At 49.4% G+C, this 16230-nt stretch overlaps 1 protein-coding gene across 2 annotated transcripts in view; it reads right to left on the bottom strand.

The window, feature by feature from the left end:
• Positions 1 to 7445: 7445 nt before the first annotated feature.
• The window catches only part of DPYSL5 (dihydropyrimidinase like 5), a 105151-nt gene continuing 96366 nt past the window's right edge, over positions 7446 to 16230 (bottom strand). For both annotated transcript variants that reach the window (XM_017876897.1, XM_017876896.1), the window contains exons 10-13: positions 15621 to 15763; positions 14966 to 15173; positions 12882 to 13050; positions 7446 to 10867 (exon numbers count right to left, since the gene is read on the bottom strand). In XM_017876897.1, the coding sequence (XP_017732386.1) occupies positions 10782 to 10867; positions 12882 to 13050; positions 14966 to 15173; positions 15621 to 15763 (606 nt within the window). In that variant the 3' untranslated portion in view covers positions 7446 to 10781. The remainder of the gene's footprint in view (positions 10868 to 12881; positions 13051 to 14965; positions 15174 to 15620; positions 15764 to 16230) is intronic.

Below are 16230 nucleotides of genomic sequence, written 5' to 3'. Positions count from 1 at the left end.
GGGTTTCACCGTGTTAGCCAGGATGGTCTCGATTTCCTGACCTTGTGATCCACCCGCCTCAGCCTCTCAAAGTGCTGGGATTACAGGCGTGAACCATCGCGCCCAGTCCCAGTTTATACACATTTATTGAGCTGTGTACTTAGATCGTGTGCACTTTTTTCTATACCCATTACACTTGAAGTAAAACATTGGAATTAAGAAAAAAGATACATCCCTAATGTCTTACTGAACAAGCAACATGACTCCTTCCTGATACATAGCTTGTCACCCCTTCAAATAGCCTTTTTGGATGTTACTGATAACCATAATGTTTACCCTCCCTTCCCCGCCAATTATCATGAGGTTTTCTTTCCCTTTCCTCAGTTTTGAGAAGCGCCTTCTCCTCTCATGGCCACAAGGCAATTCTCGGAGAGGGTCTTAGTTTACACCCAGGCGTAAAAGAAGGTCTGTGCTTTTGAAAGTTAAGGAATTAAGATGTAACAGTCAAAATGCCATTTGGTGAGTGCTTAACCTTGCTCTGCATGTGGTCTTAGTACATGACGAAAGCTAATATTAAATTCTACATCCGTGGTCTTTTGTTTCCTGCCACATTGTAATGTGGTCGTGGCAGGATCTGACACAACACAGCCCCTGAGAGTGGTGGTGGAGGGATGAGGCCCCGGGGAAAACACAAGGTAAGACCTGTTGGAGTCCTACCCTCCAGCTTCCTCACCCCCTCTCTGCTGCCTGGGATGCTGTGGTTCAGCTCCATCCTTGGCACGTTTTAGTTCAGAGCCTAGAGGTCGGGAATGCTGTCAAACATCCCCCAATACACAGGACAGCCACCACATCAAAGAATTATCCAACCTAAAATGTCCGTGGCAGCAAGCTTGAGAAACCCTGATCTAGCCTTAGGGTGAAACAGGATATTCAATCACTTTAGAAAATTGGATAGGAAAAATGTAACAAGGGGAAAGAGGTAGCTCAGTCTATGATGCCTATTTTATGTACCTCTTTCCCCTTGTTACATTTTCCTATCCAATTTTCTACCTGGATGCTGGAATATTGTAGTTTGAAGAAGTCTCAGCAATTCCCACATGTGGTGGCTAGGCCTAAAATACCTGTGAAGGAGTCTCCAGATTTCCTCTTCTGTGCACGCTGGGAACCCTTCTGTCAGATGAGTGCAAGATGGGAAGGGGCCGTCAAAGCACTGCCACTGAAGTTTCCTTCCCTTTAGGGCTCAAAATACCCATGGTCCTCCTCAAGATAAGTTCTCCAGAGGCTCTGATTCCTCAGCAGTAAAGGGATCAAAGACTATCTCCAAGGGAAGTCTATTTTACTGAAATTAACCCCTGCAGTGTCTTGAAACTTGGCATCACTGGGGACTGATCAAAAGACAATAACTCCCTTCAGGGTAAACATATGCGAAAAACTCTAAGATATTTTTTTTTTTTTTTTTTTTTTTTTTTTTTTTTTTTTTGAGATGGATTATCACTCTGTCACTAGGCTGGAGTGCAATGGCATGGTCTCAGGTCACTGCAACCTCCGCCTCCCAGGTTCCATCAATTCTCCTGCCTCAGCTCCTGAGTAGCTGGGACTACAGGCGTGTGCCACCACACCCGGCTAATTTTTGTTTTTTTAGTAGGATTTCACTATGTTGGCCAGGCTGGTCTTGAACTCCTGACCTCATGATCCGCCCACCTCAGCCTCCCAAAGTGCTGAGATTACAGGCATGAGCCACTGCGCCCGGCCCAGAGGATATTTTAAAATCAAGAATTCCAATAAAACGAGGCACAGTGGCTCATGCCTGTAATCCCAACACTTTGGAAGGCCAAAGCGGGAGGATCGCTCGAGCACAGGAGTTCTAGACCAGCTTGGGCAACATAGGGAAACCTTGTCTCTACTATAAAATTGAAAAATTAGCTGGGCGTGATGGCGCATGCCCGTGGTCCCAGCTACTCTGGAAACTGAGGCGGGAGGATCGACTGAGCCCAGAAGGTCGGGGCTGTAGTGAGTGGTGATTGCGCCACTGCACTCCAGCCTGGGTAACAGTGGCAGACCTTGTATCCAAAAGAAAAAATTCCAATAAAGCAAGAGGCACTGAGCAGATGATGAAATTTAAATATGCATAATTGTAAGCAACTGTTTTCTGTGTGAAGTGATCTTTTTTCCCCCTTGAGATGATAAATTAATGCAGAATGTGAAATTAGGAATTTTGGATATTGCATACATGATTTCAATGAGAACTTGAGTTTCATGGCTAGAAACACTCCAAAAGGAAAAAAAATATTTTGAGTTTCTGCACTAAAGCTAATAGCTAAAGGTTTTTGTAAATGTGATGTAAAATGCGGGTTTTGGTAGCAGTATAGGCTATTGCTACTGAAATGCATCACAGCTGGAAAAATGTGTGCTTTATCAATCCGTTCAATAAAACTCACATAATCTGAAGTTATATAAATAAATAGAGAAGTTTCAACAGCTTTCTGGGTACCATTAAAATAATAAATTATACTTTCTTAACAGTTCCTTATTAATTTTACCTGGTTAGTCTCTGTTTTTTTTTTTTTTTTTCCTAGGATTTCAGATTGGATTTTGGAAGTTTGAACTTAAATAGCTTTAAGGTAATGGATACTTGTTATTCAAAGGCGTCACAAAGTTGGTTATGTAGTTAAAATGAGCCTCTCTCTGTGTTTGCATGTAAATGCGCGCGCGCGCGCGCGCGCGCGCGTGTGTGTGTAAAGCCCTAAATTAAAGCCTAAATTTTGACCCATGTGTCAAGAGGATTTCAGATAAAACCTCAAGAGCTCGTGTTTATGTGAATATGTCTTGTTACTGCTATCTTTGTGCCCCCCTTAAATAGTCTTTTTTTTTTTTTCAGATGGAGTCCCGCTCTGCTACCCAGGCTGGAGTGCAGTGGTGCAATCTCAGCTCATTGCAGCCTCTGCCTCCTGGGTTCAAGTGATCCTCCCACCTCAGCCTCCCAGGTAGCTGGGATTATAGGGTTGCACCACCATGCCCAGGTAATTTTTTTGTATTTTTAGTAGAGACGGGGTTTCACCATGTTGGCCAGGCTGGTCTCGAACTCCTGACCTCAAGTGATCTGCCCACCTTGGCCTCCCAAAGTGCTGGGATTACAGGTGTGAGCCACCATGTCTGGCCAAAAGTCTTACAACTGATACTGAATTTCAAAAAATTCCTAACTAGGAGAATCATCTAGCAAACACCTGAAAAACTTAGTGTAGCAATACAAACCATACTTAGTTGCTTAAAGAAGTCACATACTGTAAAAAGAGAAGCTTTTAGGTCATAAAAGGGAACCACATAAATTTTAAAAGGTAGATCAGACTTTAGCCAGGTGATCAAAGTCAACCTCATGAGTAATAGGTCATTTTGATAGTATACACCCTTGATGTGACATGAGGAAAATGGCAACTGACTTTTATGGTCTTCCTTCTAAAAACTCCTAACACCAACCTAACCACTTAGAAAAACAGCAGATAAATTCCAGTAGAGAGTATTCTATAAAATATCTGAACAATACTTCTCAAAACTTGTCAAGGTCATCAAAAACAAGGGAAGTCTGAGAGACTGTCACAGTCCACCGGGCCTCAGGAGACATGACGAGTAAATGTAATGTGGTGTCCTGGAGGAGATCCTGGATCAGAAAAGGGACATTACATAAAAGCTTAGGAAATCTGAATAGGCATGGACTTTAATTAATGATAATGTATCAATATTGGCTCAGATTGTAACAAATGGGTCATGCTAATGTAGGATGTTAGTAATAGGGGAGGCCGGGTGTGGAGTAGGTGGAAACTCTGCACTATCTGTGCTACTGTAAATCAGACTTTTCTAAAAAACAGTCAATTTAAAAAAAGCTATACAAGGATAGAATGTGTTGCTTTAAATGTAAGGAAACCTTAAAACATGAAGGATCTAATTTATTCAAACATTTTTAAAGGAGGCAGAACTCCCTTGGCTAGAACTGATATACACACACATTACACTAATAACTGTGCATTCAGTTATTGTAGATGACCAGGTAATGGTAAAGTGAAAATCAGGTGCACTGGAAATTTGAGATTGGAGTGGAGCTGTAAGCAGACCTTCCTTGCACCCTCTAGGAGTTGACTTGTCATCAAAAAAAGACTTGAGGCCAGGTGCAGTGGGTCATGCCTGTAATCCTAGCACTTTGGGAGGCTGGTGGATCGCCTGAGCCCAGGAGTTTCAGACCAGCCTGGACAACAAAGGGAAACCCAGTCTCTACAAAAAAATACAAAAATTACAAAAATTAGCCAGGCGCAGTGGTGTACACCTGTGATCCCAGGTACTCTGGAGGCTGAGGTGGTAGGATCACCTGACCCCGTAGGTCGAGGCCACAGTGAGCTGTAATGCACCACTGCACTCCAGCCTGGGTGACAGAGCAAGACTCTGTCTCAAAAAATAAATAAATAAAATAAAAGACTCAAAGCTAAAGCCCAGTGAGAGCTTACAAATGGCAGGAGGTATAGAATTAAGAAAATAAAGGTTTTTAAAGAACTAAGTCCATAGTGTTGAAATTTTTGTATTAAGAGGAAATCTGGGCATAGTTGGTATTTTATTTATTTCTATGAGAAATTTTTGGTCTATTAGAGTGAGCATCTCATAAACTTAAAATGTGTAACTTGGCCGGGCGCAGTGGTGCACACCTGTAATCCCAGCACTTTGGGAGGCTGAGGAGGGCAGATCACGAGGTCAGGAGTTCGAGACCAGCCTGGCCAACATGGTAAAACCTCATCTCGACTAAAAATTCAAAAACTACCCGGGCGTGGTGGTGGTAGGTGCCTGTAATCCCAGCTACTTGGGAGGTTGAGTCAGGAGAATTGCTTGAACCCAGGAGGCAGAGGTTGCAGTGAGCCAAGATGGCGCCCCTGCACTCCAGGCCGGGTGACAGACAGAGTAAGACTCTGTCTTGAAAAAAAAAAATGTGTAACTTAAAACTTATAATTTTAAGTTGAAATATTGTTTATTCTTAGCATCAAAACAACTAATAAAGTGTTAAACTTAGTATATTTATAAGTTTAATTTATTAGATTGGTAATAATTATTTGGTACTCAGGAAAGGTATTTAAAAGGGAAATAGAATTTTAAATGTAGTTGAAAATGTTGTAAGCTGTTTAAGTGGCACCTTAAAAGCAAGTGATAGAATTTGGTAGGCTTATAGCTTTTAATGGAACAATGAGGTCTACGAGGCAAACTGAAAAAGCTTTGAAAAGCATTCGCAGACCTTCCCCACCCTATGGCATCACCAGCTACTGAGACTCATCAAGCCTCCAAGAGCTGTGTGAAGACACAGGGCTTGTCATGCAAACCCCTAAGTCACCATCCACTGTGGAAGGACCCATCTTCCACATCTCCTATGATGCCATATCTTGTCTTTCAGCAATGGAAAAAATTTTAACTCCTGGACAGGCACAGTAATAGCCCAGTGAATGTATAGGTATACAGAAAGTGACCATGTAATTTATTATACAAACCAGGACACGTTTGACAGTGAAAGTGGACACTGTTAATAATTATTCTGGGGCAAGGGACTTAAACCAGGATTGCCCTGAGCAAACCAGGACATCTGATCCCTCTAGGTCTAAATGTATGGTTGTAAATCCACAAGGGAAAGTACATAACTCAGTTTCCATCATAAGACAGTACCCAGTGTCAGCAAAATGCCAGATCCTTTACTGTTCTACTGGGAAAGCACTAAGAGCCCTTTCAAATGTGTGTTGTTACAACACTGTCAAATAGCCCGTTACTAACTTAGGACTCTAAGGTCTACCAACCCCTACGTATCATGAGGTTTCTTTTTCACACCTGGGTGTCATGAGACCCTGTGTTCTCCACTGACTACAAAGCAAGTTTTTTTGTTTTTTTTTTTTGAGACAAAGTCTCACTCTGTCGCCCAGGCTGGAGTGCAGTGGAGCGATCTCACTGCAACACTTGGCTAATTTTGTGTATTTTAGTAGAGATGGGTTTCACTATGTTGCCCAGGCTGGTCTTGAACTCCTGAGCTCAGGCAATCCTGCCCCTCGGCCTCCCAAAGTGCTAGGATTACAGGCGTGAGCCACCGCGCCTGGCTGACTACAAAGCAATTCTTACTGTTAGTCTATACCGGTATATAGAGGTCAGTCTGTAATTCTGAGTTAGAAAATAGAGGCTGGTGGCTGCCTAGCTGCTACTGGTGTGGTTTCTCCAAATCCAGATTCTCATAAATGATCAAGGCTTATTTTAAAGTCTGAGTCTGTGGTCTTTTATTTTTCTACAACTACATATGTAAAAAGGCACCCTATGTCTTCCTGGGTATCTTTTATTTTTCCCCGTAGACTGCCTGATAGATGCCACGTGCCAACTGTGTGGTCATGTTATTTTTTCATCCAAACCCAATGCATTGTTGGCAGTTAATCCAATTCTGGTGTGCTCTCCTGCTGTGGGAAAACAGGGTAACAGACACTTTGCAATACATTGCAGGGACTCGGCATCCATCTCAAGCTGGCAAATCCATCTCAACCTTCAAATTTTAAGGTTAAGAAATAAGTACAGTGACCCCATAGTACTAGAAGCCACAATTTTTTTTTTTTTTAAGACAGAATTTTGCTCTTGTTGCCCAGGCTGGAGTGCAATGGTGCGATCTCAGCTCACAGCAACCTCCGCCTCCCGGGTTCAAGTGATTCTCCTGCCTCAGCCTCCCGAGTAGTTGGGATTACAGGCGTGCACTACCATGCCCGGCTAATTCTGTATTTTTTAGTAGAAATGGGGTTTCTCCACGTTGGTCAGGCTGGTCTCAAACTCCTGACCTCAGGTGATCCACCTGCCTTGGCCTCCCAGAGTGCTGGGATTACAGGCATGAGCCACCACGCCCGGCCTTAGAAGCCACAATTTTACCCTTTAGTGAGAAAGAGTTTAATCAGATAATCCTCCCAACATCTGGCAGAGTTCTAGAGAGAAGGTAGAGGGTCTCAACGCAATGGATGGGGTTGAGAGTACAGAGGGCCAACCCCAAAGGCGGGGTTCTGGACAGACAGAGAGCAGCTGGAAGGTCTTTCAAAGGCACATTGGCCTTGAGATTTTTTTATGAAGCCATCGTTCCATCAGCCAAGGGTTCTGCCGAGTGGAGAGGTGGCTATGGGCTTCCAAAATGGTAGCCAAAAGAACAGGTGACTACAGGTAGATGGAGCGAGTCTAGTTTTTTCCCTTTTGCATCTAATTCTTCCTCCTATTTATTTCAGATAAATTGGCAACCTTGTCCCTGGAAATCTGGCACCACTGGGGCTTCTGTCTCTCAGAATTAAAAAAAAATCCAGTCTCTGCACAGGCCACCCAATAGGAGAGACAGATCAAAGCTGCCTTTTCTTAGCAATGGAAGCCTTGCCCAGTCACCGTAGAAGAGATCTCCGCCAAACTCCCTCCTCTGAAGAAACACAACAGAGTCCAAGTGAGAAGTAGCTACAGTTTAATACAAACCTGCACCAGAACACAACGTGTCGGGCTGTTTAGTTTTTGCCTCAAACGGTGGCCAAAGCACAGGACCGTGTGTCATCTTGGGGTTGACACAGTCTTAGCACCATGACATTTACAGGGGAGTGGGGAAGTCACCTGGGTGCTGGGGTGCTGGAGGCTCCATCCCGACCCCAGGCTGTGCCTGTGCTTCAGCAGCTGGAGGGGGTTTGGGTTTCCTTGTGGTTCTGTGGCTTCTGGGTATCGGAAAAGCCCTCATCACAACATCGGCTCGACAGAGACCTACTGTGGACTCCTAGCACTACACACACGCACGCACACGCACACACAGTAGCACAATTTTCTGGCAACTTAACCCCACAAACCTAGAGAGCAGCTAAGGCAAGAACAACAGTATTTATTCAGCAAGTACAAGACCAGTTTGAGAGCTGCATTCAGTGCAACCAGAGACCCTTTCATTCCAACCAGGAGCCAGTGGGGCTGGTGACGAAGCTGGCTGGAGCTCTGCACGGGGCAAGGAGTGCATGTGGGGGCTGACCGCTTATTCGGCTCCTTGAATCTCTTTCTGATTTCCATCTAGAAGCTCCCGGGCAAAGGGTAGGGCCTATGTAAGGACTGGGGGTGGATGAAGCGGATGGCCTACAGTGGACCACTCCAAGATGTGGTTCCCCGGTACCACGGGTCACGCATCTCTTGGGCGGAGGCACTCAGAGAAGGTAAAGCTTTCCTAGCCCAAGCAAGGATGCTTTGCCCAGCTGGCCACCACTACTGCTGCTGGGCTCTTTGGCATCTGCCCAAGGCCCATGACCCAGTGAGGGCTGACAGGGATACAGATGGCGTGCACTGCACCAGGAAGCGGTGTCATGGTTTCCCCATCCCTGGTGGCTTTCCCAGGCCTGAGTCCTCACCCCTGTTCCAATGGCTGCCACTTGCCATGAGCCCCTTCGACACCTCTGCTCCCTGACTGACCACCTCTGTCCTCTCAGCCCCTGAGTGAGGAAAGGGGGAGTGAAGGGAGAAGTGAGGGTGTGGATGCAGCTCACGCTGCACAGTTAGCCCCCAAAGGGTGACTAGTCCTAGCTCAAACACAGAATGTGCATGAGATTGTTTATAAGAAAGATGAGAAAAAAAAAAAAAAATCTATCTACCTGTGCAAAACAAAGCAGGCTGCCTACCAGGAAAGTAAGTCTTCTTGTTGGTTAAACTCTCAGGTGGGATCTACAATAGATGTCACCCTAGACCTCCTCTCCACAGCTGGGGTAGATAGCCAAGGTTGGAAGGGTGGTCACAGACACTTCTGGGGTCAGAGGGCCTGAACTTTCTGGGCCTCAGTTTCCTCATCTGTAAAATGGGAAGAATAGTAAGTGCTCCATTGCCATGAGGACCGAGTGAGAGGTCATATATGGAAGTGGTTTGAATACACGAACAGCACTACAGAGATGTACAGGGGCTGACTTTTTTTTTTTGAGACGGAGTCTGGCTCTGTCGTCCAGGCTGGAGTGCAGTGGCGCGATCTCAGCTCACCGCAAGCTCCGCCTCCCAGGTTCACGCCATTCTCCTGCCTCAGCCTCCCGAGTAGCTGGGACTACAGGCGCCCACCACCTCGCCCGGCTAGTTTTGTATTTTAGTAGAGACGGGGTTTCACCGTGTTAGCCAGGATGGTCTTGATCTCCTAACCTCGTGATCCACCCGCCTCGGCCTCCCAAAGTGCTGGGATTACAGGCGTGAGCCACCGCGCCCGGCCAGGGCCTGACCTTTAACTGAGGGTCCAGAAGCCTCACACAAGCCTCAGGGGCTGAAATCACATGTGCAACATGAAGTCACTTCCCACGGGGCAGACAAGGCTTAATAAGGGCAGGCGGCCGGGTCACTTCCCAGATCACTGGAGGTGGCAGGAGACACTCGGCCTCTAGTGTTTCCATGGGAACTTCTGTAGGGCTTCAGAAGCAGGGAGGGCCCACCTGGACAGACAGGGGAGAAGATGAGGCCATGAGCCGGCGAGGGCCTGGTGCCAACCACGGGAGATCACGGCACCTGAGCAGCAATGTGGGTTCGACAGCCAGGTCCTGTGTGCCTGGGGTCTCCCTCCCTGGTGTCTGGCGAGCCCCTCTCCCACTCCTCCTCTCTCAGCAGGCATGAGGCCTCTTGCCAGTCACACAGGAGGAGCACTGGGTCTCTGTCCAGCAGGAAGAAGTTACAGGAAGCCGTGTTGTGTGTGTGTGTGTGTGTGTGTGTGTGTGGTGGGCGGAGACGGGGGGAAGGCAGGGGGAGTGCCGGGAGTGACCGGGGCAGAGGGGGAAGGACACCTGCTTCCTGAAGGGCTGGATCTCTGGGGCTAGCATCCCAGGCCCACTCTTGGAATGTGGGAAACTAGACAAGGAGGGGAGGTGAGGGGGAAAGGGCCTGGGTCTCCGGCAGCCCGGAAGGCCCCAGGCGGGGAGAAGAGAGGCCTGTGAGCCCAGCCCCTCCACCGCCCCTGCCCTGTGCTGTCTGGTTAGTGTCGAGTGCAGCGTCTCCTAAGGACCACATCTATTCCTGTTGCTATTCTATGCTAGTGACACAAGCACCGTTATTTTTCACAGGATGCACAAACAAGTCAAACCAAACTACTGCGCAAACCAAACGTGCAAAACCAAACCATTTACACGCGCCGGGCACCAGCCTCGAGCCCCGCCCAGCTACCCTTCCGGACCTGTGACCCCCCCCCGAGGGTGTGGGCGGGGCACAAGAGAAGCTGGCGAGGGGCACCGGGTGTCCCAGCCACCCCCATCCCTGCCCCTACACAGGGCCAGAGGTGGGTTGGGGGAGATGGGACGTCCCGGGCATGGCTGGGAAGCTGACACCTGTCTGGCTTGGGAAATGTCACCACAGGGCCTAAGGGGTGGGGGAGGAGGCCTTTACTTTGAAACCACATCTGCTAAAGTGCTCTGGACAACTGGTCAGTCAGCCAGGGGGCAGGGCACTAAAGTCTGGGCTTTCCCAAAGCCAGCGGAGGCAGGAGTGAGAGGAAGGGCTGGCCAGGGCTCTATGCACTGGGCTCTGTGCATAGTGTGGGCTTCCTGGGCCCCAGAAAAGCCCACTGAGGCCAAGGCAGAAAGGACTACAGCAGGAGGAACACATCTCAAAGTGCCTGTTAGAGCTGGCTCGAAGCACAGTGAATCACTTTGCAGACATAGGGAGGGCTCCGCAGGTTCTGGGGCCCCCTTCGGGTGGTGTGCTGCCCAGCCCAGCCTCTCCTGCCCCTGAAGCTGTGGCCGGAGAGTTGCGGACTGGTGGCGGCGGTGTGTCCTCACTCGAGGGGCTGGGCAGTGCCTTTACCAAATGCCACTCGACCTGCCTCCGGGAGGAGCGAGGATCCGAGCTGAAGCTCGCTTTGGAACATGGTCATCGATCTGAGAGCCTGCAGGAAAGGAAGCACAAAGGGTGAGCTGGGCTCTTGTGCCTGCTAACAAACCACAGTCACCCTCTCCTGGAGGCTCACTGTGTGCAGGGCCTGAGTGAATCCTCACAGCCACTCCATCCCATTTTACAGACAAGAAGACCGAGGCTCAGGGAAGTTAAGTGACTTGCCTCGTGTTGCAGTGTGTAGCTGGCAGAGCCTGGACTTGGACCCAGGTTTTCCTGATTCAGAGCCTACATTATTAACTGCCCACTGTGCCAACCTCACTGCCTCACGTCTGGGCATACAGTCTCTTGTGCGTGCAGGCCATCGGCCAGCCTGTTGGCACATGGGCCTTTGTACATATGCCTCAGTGAGTAAGCAAGAGAGAAAAATGAGGGTATGCCATTGTTTTGGAAAATGAAAGAACCACAGCCCAAAGGCCCCGCATCTTGAAATCCCATGACTTAGTTACAAAGGGAGGGTCTATACAGAAGGAGAAGGTTTGAAAAAAAAAAACAAAAACAAACAAAACACAAAGGGAGGGAAAAGGAGGGTCTAGTGCCCCGGAGAGCCCAGTGGGACATTCTTCAGCCTGGCCGGCTTAGAACAGACAAGATTTGGGGTGGAGAGGAGGGGACAGGCTGCCTGATGTTTGCTGTCTGAGCGGGGGTTTTGGCCAGTCTTGGTTCTCGGGCAGAAGAAGAGGAGGCTGCTGGTCAGCAGGGGCCCTGCAGCTCTGGGGTCTTGGTGCCTCTTGGGTCTGGCTGCAGGAGAAAGGACCCTGCCCCAGCAGTGGTGGGAGTCCACGCCTCCCGGACTGGCAAGACCTAAGTGTGCATAAACAAGTCTTCCATGCCAGGGTCCCTTTCTGACTCCATTCATGGCCCATCACTGGTGGGAGTAGCAGTGGCCCTCAGGGTAGTGGAGCTATCATCTCAGCAATGAGACTGGTCCTGAGACCAGTGCCCAAAGCAGGGCACACAGGAGCCAAGGCAGGCAGGCGCTGCCCCCTTGGCATCCCTCTGGTTTAGCTCTCTGCTGTCACAGCAGGATGTTTTGTGTGCGGGGCTTGTCTCCCCCAGTAAACTCCAGGCTGTGGGTGGAAGGACCAGGATCTTGCACCTCTCGCTGTGCCCATCCTAGCACAGCTCTCACAGAGTGGATGCTTGGTCTCTCTCTGGGCTTATGCTGAAGGCAGCTCAGCGGTGCTCAGGGAGACCCAGGGTCCTAGTCCCTGCAAGTGGTGGTGACAGTTCCCACCTAAGCCACCTGGAGGCCCGGGGCATCTTACAGCCTCTGCTTGTTCTCCATTGAGGGTCATCATTTATGAGCCTGTGGCTCGCATGGTGATGAAGGGGATGGGGAGGAACTGCAGATAGTGGCTTTAAGAACTCAGATGGGACCCCCTAAGAACCTAGAGATTCCGCAGAAGGACTGGGACCAGGACCCAAGGGACAGAAAGATAAGAGAAAAAAATGGGCATCAAAAGTCGAGAGAAAATATTTTACTTAAAGTTAAAAAAAATGTATACAACACAATTCCTGGTAAAAAAAGAAGGGGAAGGTGGGGTAAAGGCGGGGACAGGTATGGGAAGGTCAGAGGAGGAAAGTGGGTAGCAGAAGGGGCAAAGAGGCTGCTGAAGAGTGGACTGGGGCAGGCCGGGGCCAGTGGGTGCAGTCCCGTGAACCACAGACAGGGCTGACTCTTCTGAGCTCAGGGCATCTTTGGAGCACCCACTGTGTGCACAGCCCTCAAGATGTTTCAAGGGACAAAAATATCTGAACTCAGAAACCCTAAGGAGAGCCCCAGGTGGGCCATGGCCTATTAGAGCGGCTGTGCCCAGGGACCAGGACAGCCCTCCTGTCCCCACTAATGTCTGTGTGAGTCTAATATCCAAACCAGCACTTATCCCTGGAAATAGGCAACGGGAGGGAGGACAGGACACAAAAGAAAAGCAGGCGTAAGTCCCACTGCCTGGGTGGGCCACTCCTCCTGGGCCCCCGCCCTCCTCCCATGGCCCCCTGTCTCTTACCAGAGAGGCTGAAGCTGGATTCATGAAGGTCCCGCATGCCCCCATGCCGGGTGACAGGCCGGGTAGGAGTGTCTGCGAGTGGGGTTCCCATCTCTTTTTTCCCAGGGTGCACGACAACAGCGACATCCCCTAGGTAGGGAGTGCGGTCCACTCCTCTAACCTTTAAAGTCTAGGGAAGGATGAGAGAAGAGCAGAAGCACAGGACACCATCAGAACTGACACAACCATGGCCTCCCTGGGGGCCGGTGGGACATTTGACACTGCCACTCTGCCCAAGACCCAAATCACTGCAAGCGACCAAGGCTTCTTAAACCTTGGGTCCAGGGGCTGGAGTTTTCTCGTACGTCCTAAAGAGCATGTGCATATGTGTACGTGTGTGCATGTGTGCATATGTGTGAATGCACATGTGTGTGTGCGTGCATGTGTACGGGAGAGATACTGGCTTCCCCCCAACACTGGTGGAAGCCTTACCAAGGTAGCAGGTAGACATCTGAGGAAGTCAACTTTAACCAAATTTCTTTGCTTTTCTTGTTTTTTTTTGAGACAGAGTCTCACTCTGTCACCCAGGCTGGAGTGTGGTGGCGCAATCTTGGCTCACTGAAACCTCTGCTCCTCTAAAGCGATTCTCCTGCCTCAGCCTCCCGAGTAGCTGGGATTACAGGCGCCTGCCACTGTGCGTGACTAATTTTTATATTTTTAGTAGAAACGGGGTTTCACCATCTTGGCCAGCTGGTCTTGAACTCCTGACCTCGTGATCCACCCGCCTCGGTCTCCCAAAGTGCTGGGATTACAGGCGTGAACCACCGCGCCCAATCGGAAATCAACTTTAGAGAGTTCCCTCCCACACAGCACAACGTTACCCACCACCTTAGGCTCCCACAAAACCACACCCTTTACCGGTCTGACAACTCTGAGAGAACAGAAGCTAAACACAGCCCCATCTGGAGACGAGAGGCCCCCAGTAGCAACACTAGTTCATTCTGTACTCACAAAGGCAGTAGAGTTAGGAGTCTATATTCTACAACCAGACTGCCTAGGTTCCAGTCCCAACTCTTGTAAACTGTAAACTTGTCACTTGTAAACTGTGTGGCTTTGTGCAACTTACTTTTCTGTGCCCACAATACTAGTACCTACATCAGAGAGTTGCAGGACAGCAGATGAATTAGTATGTGTAAAGCTGTTCCAACTGCTTTGGCACATGAGAGGCAACATAGAAGTAGGAGCAGTTATTACTACGGAGGTCATTTATGGTCCTACATCGTATTAAAAAGTGCTATTGGGCCAGGCGCAGTGGCTCACGCCTGTAATCCCAGCACTTTAGGAGGCCGAGGCGGGCAGATTACTTGAGCCCAGGAATTTGAAAGCAACCTGAGCAACACGGTTAAACCCTGTCCGTCTCTACAAAAAAATAAACATTAGCTGAGTGTGATGAGTGAGAGACCCCGAGTTTGCTTTCGGATTTAGCCCTGTGATCACGAAAGTCACGCTTTCTTCATTCAGGCAGCCCAAGCCTGTGCCCCCACAGCAGACCTGGCAGTGGATTTCTTCGCTCATTGGCCTCTGGGAGGGAAGGGTCCTTAGTTTCTCTGAAAGCGCTGAGCTCTCTCGTGTGGTCTGTGTGCCAGCAGTGTGGGCCTCCCGTGTTCAGGTGCCTGTTCTTCCTGTGCTTCAGACAATGCTTTGCAAATGCCAGCTCTACCCCCATTTGCTTCATCAAGAGTGGGAGGTGGCCAAACCAAAGCAGTATCTCCAGCCCCCAGCACCTCCTCCAACCCAAGCCTGCTTATCCGGAGGAGCTCAGCGGTCGCACACACATTTCCCATTTGTGCCCTCAGCAACTCAGGACCCCTGCTGCCTGACCACTTAAAATGCCACTTGGTAATCAAAGACGGGGAACAGAAATCAGCATTTTCTGACTCTAGCGTTCTCTGGCCCTGCCACACACTCCCCTCTCAACGCTGGAGAGAGGGCAATGGAATTGGGTCGAAAACTGGAGTGAACATCTCTGAGATTTAAAACAGTCATGGAGGATGTTCCCCGGCAGGGGGCGCCAACACCCCTGCATCTTCCCCCTCCCACCTCACCTTCTCTCTCTGGACCAGCTTCTTGTAGACAGTGTCTGGGAAGGACCTCAGGGGACAGAACTTGCCGGTGCCCTCGGCACACATGAAGACGCCGTTCTCATACACGACACGCCCCCGGCTGATGGTGACCAGTGGCACGCCGTGGCAGCGCATGTTCTCGTACAGGTTGAAGTCTCCTCCCTGGACCTGCGTGCTGGCTGAGATGGTCCTGGTGGGGAGGCAATGTCGGGAGAGAAAGCGCTGAGGGCAGGTCAAAATGTCACAGCTCCATGGGAGGGGTGAACCCCAAAGGCAGGTTGTTATGGCTGAATTGGCTCCCTTCAAAATTCTTCCACTGAAGTCCTAACACCCCGGACTTCAGAACATGGTCCTATTTAGGGCCTTTAATGTGATCATTAAGGTAAAGTGAGGTCATATAGGTGGGCCCTAATCCAATCTGACCAGTGTCCTTATAAGAAGAGGAGACAGACACACCAGACATGTGTGACACAGAAGAAAGACTGTGAAGATGGAGGGAGAAGAGGGCCAACTGCAAGCCAGGGCCATATTTTGTGCTAGAAATAGTGCAAAGTTATATGCTTTTGGAGATCGGTAATGCAAGTCCTCTTGAGCACCCCAAACCCCTCTAGCCCTGGAGATGAGCAACAAACTTTACTTTGTGGCTTCTGGGTCCCACACCACCACATCAGCATCGGCTCCGGGGATGATGCGGCCCTTGCGGGGATACAGGTTCAGAAGCTTAGCTGCGTTGGAACTGGTAACGGCCACAAAACGGTTCTCATCCATCTTTCCTCCAACCTGAAATGTTGCAGAAAGTATCAAGTCAACCAGGCTCTGGGGGTGGGCTTCAAACCCTTGGTTACCTTTGATGCTGGCCCATGGACTTTGGGCTTAGGTGGTCAGGACAGTGGTCACAAGGGGGCAAAGCCGTGAGCACCACCTCAGATGAGCCAGCCTGCTTGGCTGGGTCCCAGGTGCTCACATATTCCTTTCTCCCTTCATCCAGCAACTATGTTCAGTGGCTGTGGTTCCATTCAGGCTGCCTGCCCGGGGCAAATCTGCCTCCTGTTTGTAAAACCAACTCTGCTCATGTGCCCACACTGAAGAGTCAGGAATCTCCCTTCATCTACTAAGGGTGATGTTTTCAAAGGGTTATATACGCTCTTGAAAAACATCTTATTGTCCCACCCATCAGAGTACTATGGAGTCTCTTCAAGGGGATTTCCTGAGCCATCTCCTTGGCCTTCCATGAGCTTAGTCTTGAG

This window comes from Rhinopithecus bieti, unplaced genomic scaffold (assembly GCF_001698545.2).
Source record: "Rhinopithecus bieti isolate Rb0 unplaced genomic scaffold, ASM169854v2 scaffold_7681, whole genome shotgun sequence".
Taxonomy (NCBI): Eukaryota; Metazoa; Chordata; class Mammalia; order Primates; family Cercopithecidae; genus Rhinopithecus; species Rhinopithecus bieti.
Note: the sequence above shows the minus strand (reverse complement) of the source record. Positions and strands in the feature narration are given on the sequence as shown.